The sequence below is a fragment of the Lissotriton helveticus genome (genome assembly GCF_964261635.1).
Source record: "Lissotriton helveticus chromosome 1_1 unlocalized genomic scaffold, aLisHel1.1 SUPER_1_unloc_52, whole genome shotgun sequence".
NCBI classification, from domain to species: domain Eukaryota; kingdom Metazoa; phylum Chordata; class Amphibia; order Caudata; family Salamandridae; genus Lissotriton; species Lissotriton helveticus.
In genome coordinates this window covers 776,289-793,041 of record NW_027611695.1, presented here as the reverse complement: position 1 = coordinate 793,041, position 16,753 = coordinate 776,289, and the positions used below count along the sequence as shown (strand labels likewise).

At 43.7% G+C, this 16,753-nt stretch overlaps 1 protein-coding gene across 1 annotated transcript in view; it reads right to left on the bottom strand.

Annotated features, from left to right (window-relative positions):
* Positions 1 to 7,165, bottom strand: part of LOC144806189 (uncharacterized) — a 412,937-nt gene extending 405,772 nt beyond the window's left edge. The window contains exons 1-2 of the mRNA XM_078672605.1: positions 7,138 to 7,165; positions 2,606 to 3,823 (exon numbers count right to left, since the gene is read on the bottom strand). Coding sequence (XP_078528731.1) covers positions 2,606 to 3,823; positions 7,138 to 7,165 — 1,246 coding nt within the window. The remainder of the gene's footprint in view (positions 1 to 2,605; positions 3,824 to 7,137) is intronic.
* Between the last annotated feature and the right edge of the window lie 9,588 nt (positions 7,166 to 16,753).

Sequence of the window (16,753 nt, the reverse complement as noted above, 5' to 3'; positions counted from 1 at the left end):
TTTCCTTTCTTCTGATTTGAATATTATATTGGGGAACTCATTCCTCTACGCAAGTCTAGGCTACGAGAACACTGCGTATTTGATGGCTCCAGCCACACAAAAGCGCATTTCAGATTTTTCAGGCTGCTGTGGTTTATCTTATTTGTGGTCTGAGGCAGCCCCAAATGCATAACAAAGTTTATTGTTTGCACACAAGGCAGCACATACTTTGTAACTCCATTCCAACACTTGTAGAGATTATACAATGAGGGTTCCTTTTTGCATGTATACACAAACCTGAATATAATCTGTGTCAAGACTCAGTATCGTTTGTGTTCCGTCTCTTCTGAATCCAGATTTCTTTTCCAGTGCCAAGGATCCAGAAATGTATAGGAGGGACCTGACAGTTCAGGATTCTAGCTCTTTAGAGCTGGAACACTTTACTGCTCAAGATTCAATCTCTCACTAGCTGTCAAGCTTTCAGAAACCTAATGAGAACTAAACTTTTCAACAGCCCTTTCTCCTATCAATAATTTTGCTATCATGCACCAGTTCTGTTTGTTCACCAGTTCGGATTTGGATGAATGATTCTCTGTAAAAAAAAAACTTTAAAAATACTAATTGTGAATCATTTACATAGTGGTAAGCCTGGAAATCTCCCAAGGATCCAGCTCGATGTTGCACACCTATGGCTTTTGCATTAAAAGATGCATGTGATGATGGAAATTAGCATCACTTCTTCCGCATTATGGGTGGGAAGACACATGTGGCACTGCCACAGGGTTCTTCATTGCATCCCATGCTCTTCAATGTCTACACTGCTCCACTGCCCTCCATCATACGGCTCTACAGCCTCATCATCGTCTTATTTGCAGATGACATGCAACTCATATTCTCCCTCTCAGAAGAAACATCAATCACACAATTGCCCTTCCTCATGTGTGTTTCCAACATAGCATAAAGGATGAAAAGAAGCTACCTCAAGCTAAATGCTGACAAATATGAAGTGGTTCTGTCTGGCAAGTACACCTCTCCCTGGACTCTGGCCAGGTAAACCAGCACCAGAGGACCCACATCTATCCCAACCACGATGCCAGGTAATCAGTATTGTAATTGATAGCCAAATCTCCACGGCCAGCCATGACAACATAGTAGCAGCTACATGCTTCCACACTGTCAAGATGCTCGGAAGAATATTCCAATGGATCTCACTAGACAGCAGCAGGAGTGTCAGACAAGCATTCTTCACCAGTAGACTAGACTACGGAACCACCCCCAATGCAGGCACAACCACCAAGCTCACCAACAAATGTCAAGCAGGTCAAAGCACAGCGGCAGACTCATACTCAATCTCATCCACAGAAACAGATAACCTTCACTGACTCCCTATCTAGAAGCGCACCACCTTCAATCTCCTCACATTCACTTACAAAGGCACTCCACATCTTAGTCCTTGCGTAGCTCAACGACCACCTTCACGTCCATACCCATAATAGGCAACTCAGATGGACTGGACGACTCCGCAACCAAATCCCGCATCACCTCACTCACAGATGTCTTCTCCCACATCGTCCCCAAGACCAGAAGGAACTCCCCCTTCCCATCAGAGCCTGTTTTTGTTCAATTGGGGACCAGGATGCCCTCCTGGGTGATCAGCGCGTCTTGCAAATCCAGTTGGCATAACAACCATAACTGAACGCATCCAGCCTGCGAGTTGCAGCTCATATTTCCACACTTTCACTTCTCCTGATTTTGGACACTGTTCTCTAGATCCTGCCACAGAACCACAAATGTTCTGCAAAATGACCTAACACCCGAACCAGCCATGAATTTCCACCAGTATGTGGTTGTTAAATTAGTTTTAGTGGTTTGGGCTCATGGGTTTATTAACTAATCCCTTAAACTAGCTTTTAAATTACCCGTTTTAGTCCAAGCATTGTTCACATTGTTGCTTTTACAGGCAACATGATCAGGTGTACTTGGGTGTTTTTCTTTCTAACTATACCCAAATAAATAAAAACAAACAATGGTTATTTTCTTTTAGTTCACATTGGGCTCGTCTCCAGGTATGTTTTGCTGGTATTTTGAATTTTTTTCCTGGGTTTAAAGAAATGTACAATCACTGAGAACAGACACTTTGATAATGTTACAAATATCTGTTTTTTCCTTCTTTCCTACTAATCCAGTATTTTATCACCTACTTTTTATAATCTGGTATTCGAAGATTCCATTTAATTGTAATTTTATTATTTTGAGTAATTCCTTCATCTCAAAAGAACTGCACTTTTTTATTCCTGAGTATGTCCACTGACTTAAATGTCCATGTACTTAAATGTTTGCGGATTTGCTGCACCTCTAGGATTATTTCTATGCACGTTTCATTTACGTGAGTTTTTGCTTATGGTATTCAAAGGATCAAAGGGGTGATAATCAGAAAAAGGTCTTCACTTGTTCAATGTACTTGAATGTTTTTCCCTTGGGTGTGTTTGCTGAAGGCTTATGTAGTAGTGATGACTAACTAAAGCTCTTCACACATTCACTGCACTTGAATAGTTTTTCCTGTGGGCAAACACTGGTGCTTTGTAGGTGTGAAAATCATCAAAAGCTCTTCAAGCATTGGCTGCACTTGAGTGGGTTTTCCTCTGTGTGTATTCACTGATGTCTTTGTTGGTTTGATAATCAACAAAAGGTCCTCTCACATTGACTGCACTTGGCTTTTCCTCTGTATGTGTTTGCTGATTATTCATTAATGTAGAAGATTTACTAAAACTACTTTCACATTCACTGCGCTGATATGGTCTTTCCCCAGTGTGAGTTCTCTCATGCTGTTTTAGGTGTGATGATTGACTAAAGCTCTTCTCACATTCACTGCATTTGAATGGCTTTTCCCCGGTGTGCGTTCGCTGATGATATCTTAATGTTGATAAGTCACTGAAACTACTTCCACATTCACTGCACTGATATGGTTTTTTCCCAGTGTGAGTTCTCTGATGCTGTTTTAGGTGTGCCGATTGACTAAAACTTTTCTCACATTCATTGCACTTGTATGGCTTTTCCCCTTTGTGCATTCTCTGATGAATCCTGAGATTTGAGGAGTCCCTAAAACTACTTCCACATTCATTGCAATGGTATGGTTTTTCCCCTGTATGTATTCGTTGATGGCTTTGTAGGTGTGATAACTGACTAAAGCACTTCGCACATTCACTGCACTTGAATGGCTTCTCCCCTGTGTGCGTTCTCTGATGAATCTTTAGCTTTGACGAGTCCCTAAACCGACTTCCACATTCACTGCAATGGTATGGTTTTTCCTCTGTGTGTGTTCGCATATGATTTATTAATGTGGTGGATTCTCTAAAACTACAACCACAATCAGTGCATTTAAATGGTTTTTCGTCTGTGTGTGTTCGCTGATGAATCCTGAGTTTTGACGATTCAGTAAAACTACTACCACATTCATTGCAATTATATGGTTTTTCCCCCGTGTGTATTCGTTGATGGCTTTGCAGGTGTGATAACTGACTAAAGCTCTTCAAACATTCAATGCATATGAAAGGTTTTTCTCCTGTGTGTGTTCGCTGATGTTTCCTTAATGTTGACGATTGACTAAAACTACTTCCACATTCATTGCAATGATATGGCTTTTCCCCGGTGTGTGTTCTCTGATGCTGTTTTAGGGTTGATAACGTACTAAAACTCTTCTCACATTCATTGCACTTGAATGGTTTTTCCCCCGTGTGCATTCTCTGATGAGTCCTTAGGTGTGAGGAGTCACTAAAACTACTTCCACATTCATTACAATGGTAAGATTTTTCCCTTGCGTGTTTTTGTAAATGTCTATGTAGGCCTGATAATTGAATGAAGCTCTTCACACATTCAGTACAGTTGAATGATTTTTTATCTGTGTGCGTTTGCTGACAGCACTTTAGTAGTGATGACAAACTAAAGCTTTCGCTGCATGTGTATGATTTTTCTTTCTTTGGTTCAGGTATATATTTTTCTTCATCCCTTGACTGCGTTTCTGGATGGGACAACATGGTTGATAAAGCACTTGCGTTAGTTTCACATTCCCTGCAAGTGTGTGATATTTCAGACATTTTCTTTCTGATTTAACAATAAAGTACAATTATCACTAAGTACCCTTCTTAGTGGGCGATTGTGTCTTCAGATTCAATAATGGTGCTGCATGCTTATGGTTACAGATGAATCCTCCTACTGGTCACAGCAAATTAGGAAAACGTTTGTATTGTAGATAGCAGAACATGTCTTTCCTTCACCTTTCAGTTGTCCGGCTCCACTTCATTCTGCTTTTCTCTGGTTGATGTCGTTTAGCTAGAAAGTGTTTGCAGTACACCTACAGCACTGAATAGTGGGTTGTTATAATTGTGGACAGCAAAGCATAGCTGTAACCACATCCTACAGATCCCATGATAAAATGCTGTTATTGGACTTCTTTATACAGGAGGTAGTTTACCTTAATTCTCTAAAGTTCTTTTCTTCGTCTTGTTGCGTGGAGATGCACAGCTCAGACTCTTACATCTTACACTGAAATGCCTCTGACTGCTTCTTCCAGGATCTGTCAGTTTATGCTAGTGGTCCTCTGTCTCGGACGTGAAGGCTTTCTTTAATATTGGAGCTTATTTACTCTGACTGTTTTTGCAGATTTACAGCATTCTCTTCTTTATTCATAAACATTTTGTGCATTCAAGGCTTTTTTGCTGTTGAATGTAAAACAAATTAAAATTACAACATGGAAAGATAATGGAATTTGCGTGCACAATATTTAACTGGCCATAAAAACATCTCTGCTATACCATCTTTTAAACTTATCAAGGTTATTTCACTATAAACACTATAAACTATATACAGATATTTCAATAAAAGTTCAGTTGAACATGCCACAACTTATTTATTTCAGAAAATGTGTTGATTTACCAGTGTTCATAGAGTAAATTAGTAAAGAAAGAACACTTGCATAGCACTTGCATAATAATTACAGCTCTTTGTAGCTGCATATAGTCAAGATTTTGTTAAAACAAAAACAGCAATTGGAGTAAGAGATGCACAGGAAGATCCAAGGCAGCAGGGAGAACCTCACAGTGTTGTGGCATTCATCCAATATTTTTGTACATGGAGTTGCCTGGCTTCTTTGCCTGCCCCTACTATATGCTGTTGGGCATTGGTTTGTTGATACTTTTTATTTTATGGTGTAACGTACCTGGTCTGGAAACTTATAATGCGGAGCACTGAAGGTGAAAATGGTATTGATTAAATGATTTTGGCGAGCGGATAATCTATTTGAAGTTGAGCAATTGCTGAGGCCCAATGGTTGTGGAAGTCCAATGTGCTGATTAGTTGACAAAAATAAAACAAAAGTATCCTTTTTGCTTAACCAAGAAAGGCAGATACGTTAAGCAGCATTAAAAAATAGAAGCTGGCATGGCCAGAGTTGTCCAAGGTAAATGGTGTTGTCAGAAGAGCAGATAAACTGATGGTGCCACAGTGGAGGGTGAAGTTGATGGATTTGTTACATGAGGTACATGGTGCACTGACGGCGCATGAATTTCACCAAGCAGCATACAGGGCCAAAGATGTTTGCACTTTAGATTTGCATCTAACTTTATGGCATTCTTACAATGTTTCTGGGTAAGTTAAATTGTGGCTGTTGCCTGTGAAAACTGATCAAACTACAAGAGATACAGCAGATGATAAGCTACATGATGTGTGGTCAAAGGCAGCAGCTCTCAGACACTGAACTCCAAGAGCAACACCAGCCTGATGAAAGGTCAGACTTATTGTTTTCTTTAAATTTACTGATCTTTATACTCTAAACTCCAATAATCCCTTCCAGTTCTCTATCTGTCTGAGTCAGAAATAGTTGATTGATTTTGATAAGAAAGGCCCATGTTCTCCATAAGAAGGGGCTTAATTCCACAGGAGGTATTGATAATGCAATTATGAGGTTATGCATGGACGGTAACTAAGATGGTGGGTTTAAGAGAGTACTCCTGACTGAGCCAGCCCCATTTAATGTCTTTCACAGAACTGGAGTACAACTGCCAGGGCCGTCTAAACATTAGTAGCCATCTACTGACTCAAAAGCATAATTTGCTTAAATGTGAATTGGCAGTGTCCATTTCTGTAGAGGCAGCATAGTGGGGAAAGGATCATGGTGGGCCACAGATCCAGCAAAGCCTCAGTTAAAAGTTGGAACAGAGATATACTTAGATACCTCTTTGATGGCCTACTGTGCGGATACAAAGGTCACATACAGAACAGACCAGGGACTCAGGACGCGGCCAGGTAATTGGAAAATAACTGCTGGGATGCAAAGGAAAACAACAGCTTCATGCCATAATCAGACAGTGGGGAGTTGTTAGAAAAACAGTAAAAACACCACACAAAAAGATCCTACACCAGCTTATACAAATAAAGCTAAATGTAATAAAGCATGACAAAAATCGAATTAGTAGAACTGGAGATATTGAACGTTAAAGTGTTTAGAGTAAATGGCGCCAAAAGAGTAAAGTACTTACTGAAGCTATCTGGTCACGGCAGATCGGGACACAGTAACATGATCAGTGTTGTAATTTACTTATGCTTGTTTAAGAATACTACAGTTGAGGTTATGACATCATGGAATGTTTGTACATGAATGTAACTGGGATTCAGAGGGAGATTGCTGGTCCAGATGGATGTTTCAACCGTTGATGCTGTGTTATTGATCTTGAATAAACTCTCTTGAGTTTCTACATAAATTGGAGTATTCTTCCTTATTACACTGGCGACGAGGACCTTGCCTGATAAGGGGACAGGTGACCTCAGCATCAACTCCCATACCATTTTTATGAAAACTTTGGAAAACGTTTCTACTTCAACCTTGGATTTGCAGATCATCATACCTGAATTACATGTTGTAATATCGACTCATCTACTAACTGATTACCGACTAACTGTGAGTAATTAACTATGTAATTGACTTGGACTTGATTACTGGCGGTCAGTGGATTGTGATCAACATTGAACTAATTCATGGTATCGGTATACATTTTGTGAGGACTTTCGTCATTGGGATACTTCCGATGTATTTGGAACTGCTATATTTTTTTAGTTGTTGAATATAACAGTGGCCCATGGTCTTATGCGTCTTGGCATCGTTACCGTTAGCGGCATCTTCTGCATCTAGCATTATTCAAACTCACCGGAGCGTGCCTGTCTTCGTTCCACGGCACTAAAGCGTCAGCTTGATCTTCTTTCTCCGATCGTCACTCCTCAATGCATTTTGGGAAGCTTGTGTTGTCACTGCTCAATGCATTCTGGGAAGCGTGTGACGTCATCGTGCTTCTTACATTGACGTGGCGGCCATTTCGGATTTTACTGGGTTACTTAGCAACTATCTTTCTCAAAGGATTTTGGGTGGAGTGTCTCTGAATAAAACATTGCTGGTGATGCTAAAGAATATTGGACTGGAAGATAAGCTCTTCATTGTTTAAAGTTGTTTCTGAGAAATTATCCAATCGCGCTCATGGTGAGTTTTAGATAATTTTAAGCCCTTACTAATTGGATACTGCGCTTTACTCCTTGGACACATTATCGGACAGAAGGACAGGAAGTCTTTTATTTAAAAAAAAAAAGGAGGAAGAGATATGACAATGACTGTACTATTCTGGTTTTTGTGACCTTATTCTGCAATTGAACCCTAGTGGTATTACTTTACAAGACACTGGAATTTAATTTTTTCCTTTTGGACCACGGTGACGACATTCTTTATTTTAACTTTTTTTTTCCTGATGACGGTGACTACATTCCTTATTTTAGCTAGTTATTTTCTTGTCATCATTATGGACTGCCATTGTGAAATTATCTATTTTTAAAATGTCTGCTTCAACCAGCATGTCACAACCCCCTGCCTTCCTTTCCGAAAAGGGAGAACCAATTCTTCCATGGAAACGATGGAGGAATTTGTTCGACTCGTATATAGTGGCTATTTGTGGGGAGAAATTCTCTAATTTTAGAAAACAAGCTATTCTCTTACACAATCTTGGTGTCGGAATGAGAGAAGTGTGTATGACAGCATGGATGTTATTCCTGTGGGTAATGGTGAAGGTGAACTGAATGATGTATATGAAATGTCTATGTTGATGTTGGAAAAGTATTTTGGGCCTCGGATCAATGTAGTTTTGGAGAGGCACACATTTTTCACTAGAAGTCAGGGTGCAAGTGAACCGGTAAAGAGTTATGTGGGTTCTCTTAAAACTTTAGCTAGGACATGTGAGTTTGGAGACCTGTCCGATTCATTAGTCAGGGATCAGTTAGTGTGGTACACTAATAGCACTCGTGTACAGGAAAAATTGTTGTCTAAGAACCCTACGTTCCTACGTTAGGTGAAGCTGTTGCGATTGTTGAGGGAATGGAGAACACATCTTCATGGGTGAAAGAAATGAAAATAAACCATGAAGACAAAGACAAGAAAGAAGCCTTAAGTAGCATACATGCTCTCACTGAGGATGAAAATTGTGAAGAGGTAATATCTAAAGTTTCTCCTGTTGAGAAACATAAGACAGTAGATAAAGATCCACGTGTGCGTAACTCTAAGTTTCCACCTGTCAAATTTGATCGTGATTCCCGTAGCAACACAACTCCTGGTGGGAGAAATGGGAATGAGAAGAATGTCAAAGATGCTTCTAAACCTAAATGTTTTAGGTGTGGAAGTTTTTCTCATTTTTCAAATTATCCCCAGTGTTATGCCAGGGAGTCCATTTGCATGAAGTGTGGACTCAAAGGACATTATGCTCGGGTGTGCAAGCCGACTCAAAATGCTAGTAAAAGCACAGAAGTTGTGCGTACGGTGATTAACAGTATATGTGAAAATGATGGTCAAGTTGACGCAGATAAAATATGCATGCCTGAGTGTGACATTTCAGTCAATAATTTTAATTTTGTCGTCCTAGCTAACTCTGGGTCCCCATTCACCATGATCGGTAATAAGCAATGGGATGAGGTAGTTGGTCTTAATAGCATGGCCTTGAATCCACCCGATATCAACCCTGTTAACTATGGTGGTGCAAAAATTAATGTTTTGGGGTATATTGAAGGGTGTATTAAATTCAAAGACAGGGAAACAGTTGGAAAGATATACGTGGCTCAGAAGGGTGATAATTTGCTAGGATGGAGGCACCAAATCTGGGAATCATGTTGAATCCCAATGCCAAAGACCCCAAAGATCAAGTTATGTTGGTGAACTGTGAGAAAGATAAGTGTATGTTGGGAGATCAAAGTAACAAGTATTTCAACAAATTCCCAGAAGTTTTCACTGACAACTTGGGTTGTCTAAGAGGACTTGAACAACGTATAATTTTAAAGAAAAATGCTGTACCATCAGTACACAAGGTGAGGAAGGTACCCAACATGATGATGGGACCACTCAAGACTGAGCTGGAAAGGTTACTGAGTTTGGGAATCATTAGGGAAATAGAGGCGTCTGAGTGGCTGGCCCCGATTGTTTTGGCTCCGAAGGATGGTGGGGCCAACGTCAGGATGGGTGTGGATTTAAGAAGTTTGAATGAATTGATTTAGGTTGATCGACAACCTTTACCTAATATTTCTGAGTCACTTAGGACTCTCAAGGGTGCCCGTGTCTTTAGTGTACTGGACTTGTCGTCTGCGTACCACCAAGTCCCTTTACACAAAGAGTCGAGACATCTTACCTCTTTCGTAACACCTCTGGGGGCATACTGTTATTTGAGAATGCCTTTGGATTGGCGTCGGCAGCGGCAAGTTTCCAGAGGGTGATGAAGAAGGTCTTAGAAGGTGTGAATAATATAATGTTCTTTCAAGATGATATTTTGATTTATGGTGAGGACAATAAGAAACACAGAGACACTGGGGTTGAAAATGTGTCATATCTAGGTCATGTGATCTCTGGAGAGGGGATACAACCGAAATTAGAACTTGCTCAAAGTGTGTTGAATGCTCCCTAACCAATTGACAAGGACCAAGTGAGGTCATTCCTTGGCCTTGCTGAGTTTTATTCAAAGTATGTGCGTGGTTTTGCAAGTGTGACTGAGCCAATTAGAGCTTTATTAAACAAGCATTTAAAATGCAACGGTTTCGCCTTTGCAAAAGTTAGAGCTATTGGCATTGTAAATGACAACATTTTTATTTATGTGTTGGTTTTTAAAACAGATAAATAAATGGAATTGTCATTTACAATGCCAATAGCTTAATCTCTTGCAAATGCCACACACACACACCCATAGAGAGTCCCCCCACACAGAGCCCCCCCACACGCACACATAGTCCCCCCACACACACACACCCACACAGAGCCCCCACACACACAACCACACAGAGCCCCCCCCACACACCCACACAGAGGCCCCCCCACACACCCACACAGAGCCCCCCCACACACTAGCTACACAACTGGGGTGTCACCAGAATTAGACAGATTAGAACACAGCCGGGTCAAGCTAGGATAGTGTAACGATGCTAATGATAATGGAGCATCAAATTCTAGTGAAATTGAAAGTAAAATTAAACTGGGGAGCAATACTTATAAAGATAACATAATTAGGGTGGTAGCAGGCCAGATTTGTCACAGTAACAACATAACAGACATGATTCGAGACATCAGCACTCAGTTAAACAGGGGGGCAATAGTTATAGAGATAACAAAATTGTAGAGGTAAAAGATACTAATTATATAAATATTAGGGGTGTATGTCAGCAGAGCAAAAACTCTGTGTGAAAGTCACAGTCCAGGTAGAGAGTTTCTTTGCGAGTGAGGCTTGGGCGGACACGAGGATAGGTAATCATTCTCTGTGTTCTCATGAGGGGGGGCAACACGTAGGCCATCTTGGGAGCAAGAAATTAGGGAAAGTTGCCATCTGGTTTTAGGGGTTTTGAGACCAATTGTAATTTGTCTCCTACGATTTGCTGAAACTGCAGGAGAATGAAATTGGAAAGGAGAGGGGGGGTCTTCTTCTGTTTGTCCAGTCTGCAAGAGTATGAGAATGAAGGTGGGGGGTGGGGGAGAACCGACTTGTCACGGTCGAGGGCTCATTCCGGTAGTGGGGTGACATTAAAACATGGCTCAAAGAGGCAGACAAAGGTGTTTATGGGGGGTGGTTAGAGCATGAACCAGGACCCGTGGCCTGGTTCGAAGTCAGGGCCTTGTGGCGGAGGTCAGTGCCATTAGGAGAAACGTAGACCGCCCCGGGGCTTATGGGGGGGTCAAGAGACAGCCGTTTCCAAATTGCGGCTGGCGCTCTGATCTCGGTTCTGGCATCTAGGACTTACTACTTACTGTCTGTGTCAGTGAGCCCATTGCCAGTAGGGGGCGATTGTGCAGGCAGGGCGGCGGGAAGCGGCACGTCAGATCAAGGGCCTCAGTATCAACGATCTTGATGTGGGGTTAGCGTCGTACGGCGATCCGCACCAGCAGGGGCAGGGCTGGCAGGGTGCAGGAAGAAGCGTAAATGGCACACACAGGGCAACGGAGGTCTGGCTGCCCTGGAGGGCCCCCTCGAGCAGGGATGGATATCGGCACCACAACAGCTTCAACCAGTCAGAAGTAAGAGCTCATCAGGCCGAGCGTAGTGAAAGCTGGGGCCTCAGCCAGTGATAATGGGAGACCACCGTTGGGAACGGGCACACATGGACAGCGGGAGGGGGGGTGGGAACGGGCTCACGGACAGTGGGAGGGGGGCGGGAACGGACAGCGGGACATCGCGCAACCCACCCCTGCAAAGGACACTTCCGAAATGGCGAAAACAAAGCTTTAAAAAAAAAAAAAAAACACGCCCTCCGCCGCATGACGTGGGCAAAATGCGAAAAACTGTCGGGAACGCCCACGAATCTGGTCCGGCCATGACGGACAGATCTCTGTTCCAATGGCAAGCCTCCATTTATGGAGCTAGCCAATGGAACAGAGAGGCGGCACAAACATCCATACTGTAACTCATAAGATTTCGCCTGCGCGAAAGTCTGCTGCGCAGATTTCGGCGAGGCGAAACCTAAAAAGGGTTCACATTTTTCTTGGTCGGAAGATTGTCAGAAAGTTTTTGATGTTATCAAGGGTGCAATTGGTAATATGCCCACTTTAGGACATTTTGATGCTTAATCTGAAGACAGTGTTGACCACTGATGCAAGTCTTAAGGGACTGGGGGCTGTTCTTTCTCAGTTTGTAAATGGCAAAGAGAGAACGGTTGTGTTTGCTTCGCGAGCATTAAGAGAAGCAGAGAAGAATTATTCTTGTGTGGAAAGAGAAGCTTTAGCTGTGTTTTGGGCAATACAGCATTTTAGATTCTATTTGTGGGGGATTCCTTTACTTGTGAGGTCAGACCATCGTCCTTTGGTCCAGATTTTTTCTTGCAGACACAGTGATCATATTACCCTCAGGATTAAGCGGTGGAGTGAAGGCTTGCAGGAGTATAATTTCAGAGTGCAATACTTGTCTGGTTCCAACAATAAGTCTGCGGACTGTCTCTCTCGTCTGCCTGTAGATGAGGGACTGATTACGAATGAAGAGGAAGGTGTATACTGTGTTGGGGAGTCTAGTGTCTATTGGGTGACTGAATCATCTTTGTTGAAAGACGAATGGTTTGATGGTGTGAATGAAGATGATATTCTGGTGATGATAAAATTGTGGATTAGCCAAGGTTGGCCTGAGTACAAGGCTCTTGATCAAAACTTGAAAACATATTGGACTGTAAGGGATGAGTTGTCATTTACTTGTGGGAACCTATTGAGAGGTGACAGAGTGATTCCTCCTGTTAAATTCAGGAATAGAATTATTAATACTGCCCATGAAGGTCATCTTGGGAGGAGTCTCACTAAGAGTCGTGTGAGAGAAAGACATTGGTGGCCTGGAATGGACCGCATGGTTGAAGAAGTAGTGAAAGATTGCTCAATTTGAGCTGAGAGTGATAAATCTCATGCCATTAACCATGCACCTTTGTCTCCAGTAGAAGTACCAGATCTTGTGTGGTCTAAATTGGGTCTTGATATTATGGGACCTTTTGATTTGTTAGCTTCTTACGAGCGTTATGTTCGTCTACTGGTTGATTATACTAAGAAGTGGGTAGTTACTAAATGTGTTCCTTCTGTTAACACGAAGATTGTTATAGATTTTGTCAAAGATGTGTTCGTTTCTGAAGGAGTGCCTAAGTTTCTAGTGACTGATATTGGGCTGCAATTTGCATCTCAAGAAATGTGTGATTTTCTCAAAGATAACAATATTGTTCACCAGAAAACTGCATTATACTCACCACAGGCCAATGGTCTAACCAAGAGAATGAATAGACTTGTCAAAGATTGTGCACAACGTGCTCTTAACACAAGATCTTCTTTTACCAGTATATTGAGAGATACGTGGTGGGCACACCGCACTACTCCTAATGCCATTACACGCAGATCTCCTTTTGAAGTCTTAAGAGGTAGAAAAGCTGTTTCAAAATTGAATCCAAGTTGGTTGCCTGAAAGTTCTGGTCATGGGTTGTCTTTGGAGGAGCGGCGTTCCAGAATAGCGGATTATCAACATAAGTACTGTTAGACCTGTCTCCCTATTTTCTTCGCCCTTGCCTCATTTTCCCCACCTTTTTTTTGTTGGCCCTTAGGTCTCCTGGCACCTTTCCATTGCCAATCCATGTTAAGGTGCAGGTGCTCTCTACTTCAAATATGGCTGCCACTGGCCCCTGCTACTGCAGCGTGGTTTTTTTCTAGTAGCACCCTAGTTGCCAGGAGCTGGCTGGGACCCCAAACATTCTTGCAATGCCAGCCTGCCATCGCCTGCCCATAGATAGAGTGGGGAAGCTCCTGGAACCTTCCAGAAGAGAGGCGGAGCCTATGTTTGCCGCCTTAGAGAGTGGTCACCTGACCTGGGCATATTTAAGGAAGGGAGGGAAACTTTTTAGTCAGTTGGGGCATCACTGACCTGGGGGACCCACGCAGGAGATTTAGGCGGTAGGGCCTAGTCAGGGGCCTATGCCACTGAGAGTGACAGGGCTTAGGTGCTGACATCCAAGTAGAGTGAGGTAGCCTGAGCTAGCCCACTGATCTGGTCCGGTGGGAGGGGAACCCAAGGACCATCTACAGTGACCTGCTAACAAACCCCCAACTCAAACCCCCATTACCCCCCCCTCAAGAAACTGCTATCTACAAAGGGCGCAGGAACCATCAAGCGCCAAGAAGAAGACCCCTTTCTTATACAACCAGGACTACTGGGGATCAACCAGGTACTGGGCTGTGCCACCTCTGCGCCCCTTTGCTGCAACCTGTGTCCCCAGCGCTGTCCTGCCTCATCCTACTGACTGAACTGTCTGAACTGCTTGCTAAGCGTTAGTCCCCTGAACTGCCTCACTGGTCCCAGCTACCTTTCCAGCTCTCTCGTACTGATCTACAAAAAAGTGCTATTCCTCCCAAGCGCTGTCCTGAGCGCTGGACCGTGTGGGACTTGCCTGCTCCATCTCAGAGCTGTGAGGCCATCATAGCGCCGTGTCACTGGCCCCGAGCGCTAACTCTGCGGAGCGCTGCATTCCTCGGGCCTGCAGAGAGCCCCGAGGCGCTATCCTCACCAAGCGTCTCCCCGCCTGACAACGCACGGTCTCCTCGAAGCGCTGCTGTCCCAGTGAGCCCCCGCCGAGGAACTCACCGTTGTGGCCCGGCGCTGTCATCCCCGGGGCCTCTGCGTTACCCCCACGAGTGTCTTGCTGTAGGTTGTCCCCCCCGGCGGCCCCCGGCATCACGAGAGGGCCGGCGCTTCATCAATTCCTGTCAGGCCACGAGCGCCCCGCAGGCCGCGCTAGGCCTTGAAGGTATCATCCCAGCTCATGTGACGGGGCGTCGTCACCAACCCCGCCCCCGCCACGCTCCCATTGGGCTCTGTCATCGCGTCCCGCAGGCCGCGCTTCCATTAGCGGCTGCGGGCGCGCCTTCGTTGTGCCTCGGCCCTGATTGGTTCCCCAGCCCGAGGAGGGGAAGGGAGGCCCGGGAACAGCCTGTCGGGACCCCGGGAGGGCTCGGAGAAAGAGCCAGGGCCCCACCTGTCAGAGCCGGCCCCCGCCGGGAATCGAACGGGAGGCCGCGGGAGGCCTCCTCACCATCTGCACCCCACCGCAAGGGGCCGTGGGCCCGAAGAAAGAAGGTAAAGCCCTGGAGGAGGGCGGGGGACCCGAGTAGACGCGGGGCCTCCCAGGAGGGAACAGGAGGCCCCGGGACCGCCCCTCCCCTCGGAGAAACTGTTGTTGGGCCCCGTTTTCCCTTAAAAGACCCACTCGAGTACTGTGGACTGGGCAAGAGCCTGATGAAAGGCTGAGTAACTTCTAGTCAGAGGGGGCGGCAGCTGGCTAATGAAAAGTTTTTACATTTAAAGAAGATGGTTTACATCTAATGAAATGTTTGACATTGTAAGAAGTGTGATACCCTCATTCAATGCACTGGTTATTCCTGCAGCTAGGAAATGTTACATGCACTGGTTATTCCTGCAGCTAGGAAATGTTACTGCTGTGTAAGACAGCGTTTATCCTTCTCATGAAATGCATAAAGGGTTGATGCTGTAGTAATGACCCTTGATTTCCTTTAATGCGCTGTTTTATCCCGATGGAGAGAAGGCTTTATTCTTGCATAAAAAGTTCGATTCCTGCCTAGTGAGAGGTTGCCTGCTTCCTAATGAAAAGTGGTATTGCCAGGTTTCCTAAAAGCTCCCAGTTATCTACTAGGCTGCTCTTTTGATGAAAGGTTTATGGAGAAATGCTATCTTGATTGTTGACTTACACCCTTTACTACTGCAATGAAATGATTCTTGAAATGTACTACAGTGATGATGAAATGCACTATTGAATTCTTGATGCCTTGATTATTGGATACCCTGCATTTCATTCTAGATAAAAGCTAATGTTTTAATCCAATTCACTGGTGTGGACTGTCATTGCGTGCATTTAATGTCTCAGTGGGTGTGTTCTGTGTAGTCGCTTAACACCTGAGCTTTCGGGTGCCTACCTGCTCGTGCCAGCCTACCCCAGGGGAACTGGTGACCACAGTTCTTACAAGTACAAAATTGGGTATGACTCCAAAATGCATGTGAGAAGTAAGAAGTGGAATGTTGGAGACAAGGTTTTTGTAAACTATCCAAGACATACATTAAAAGGGATGAGCACTTTTATTGGTCCTTTCACAATAGTGTCTATCAGGAAATTTTTTGTAAAAGTCAATACTGGGTGCACATGGAGCATGTCAAGGTTAGGGAAATGTATGAAGCAACATAAGGCTGACTTGGAGGGTACGAGACAAGGTATATCACCAGTTGAGACGTATCCAACTGTGGATCCTGGAGGGTTTCCACTAAGATTTTCTCGAAGATCTAGGAGTGTGCCATTGAGATTTAGAGATTATGATTTAAGTTAAGTTTCTTTGTTTTGTTGTTTTAGTTAATTTTTATCCCTAGTAAGGGAGATGTGTTGTAATTTACTTATGCTTGTTTAAGAATACTACAGTTGATGTTATGACATCATAGAATGTTTGTATGTTAATGTAACTGGGATTCAGAGGGAGATTGCTGACCCAGATGGATGTTTCAACCGTTGATGCTGTGTTATTGAATAAACTCTCTTGAGTTTCTACATCATTTGGAGTATTCTTCCTTATTACTCTCAGGCTGACCGCTACAGAGTGTGTGTCGGCTACAGGGATCCAGTAATGCTTGCTGAACAGAGTACCTTAAATCCACTTTGCGGAGCCTTGAGTAGATCCGCGTAGAAGACGAGTGCGAGGTCCTGT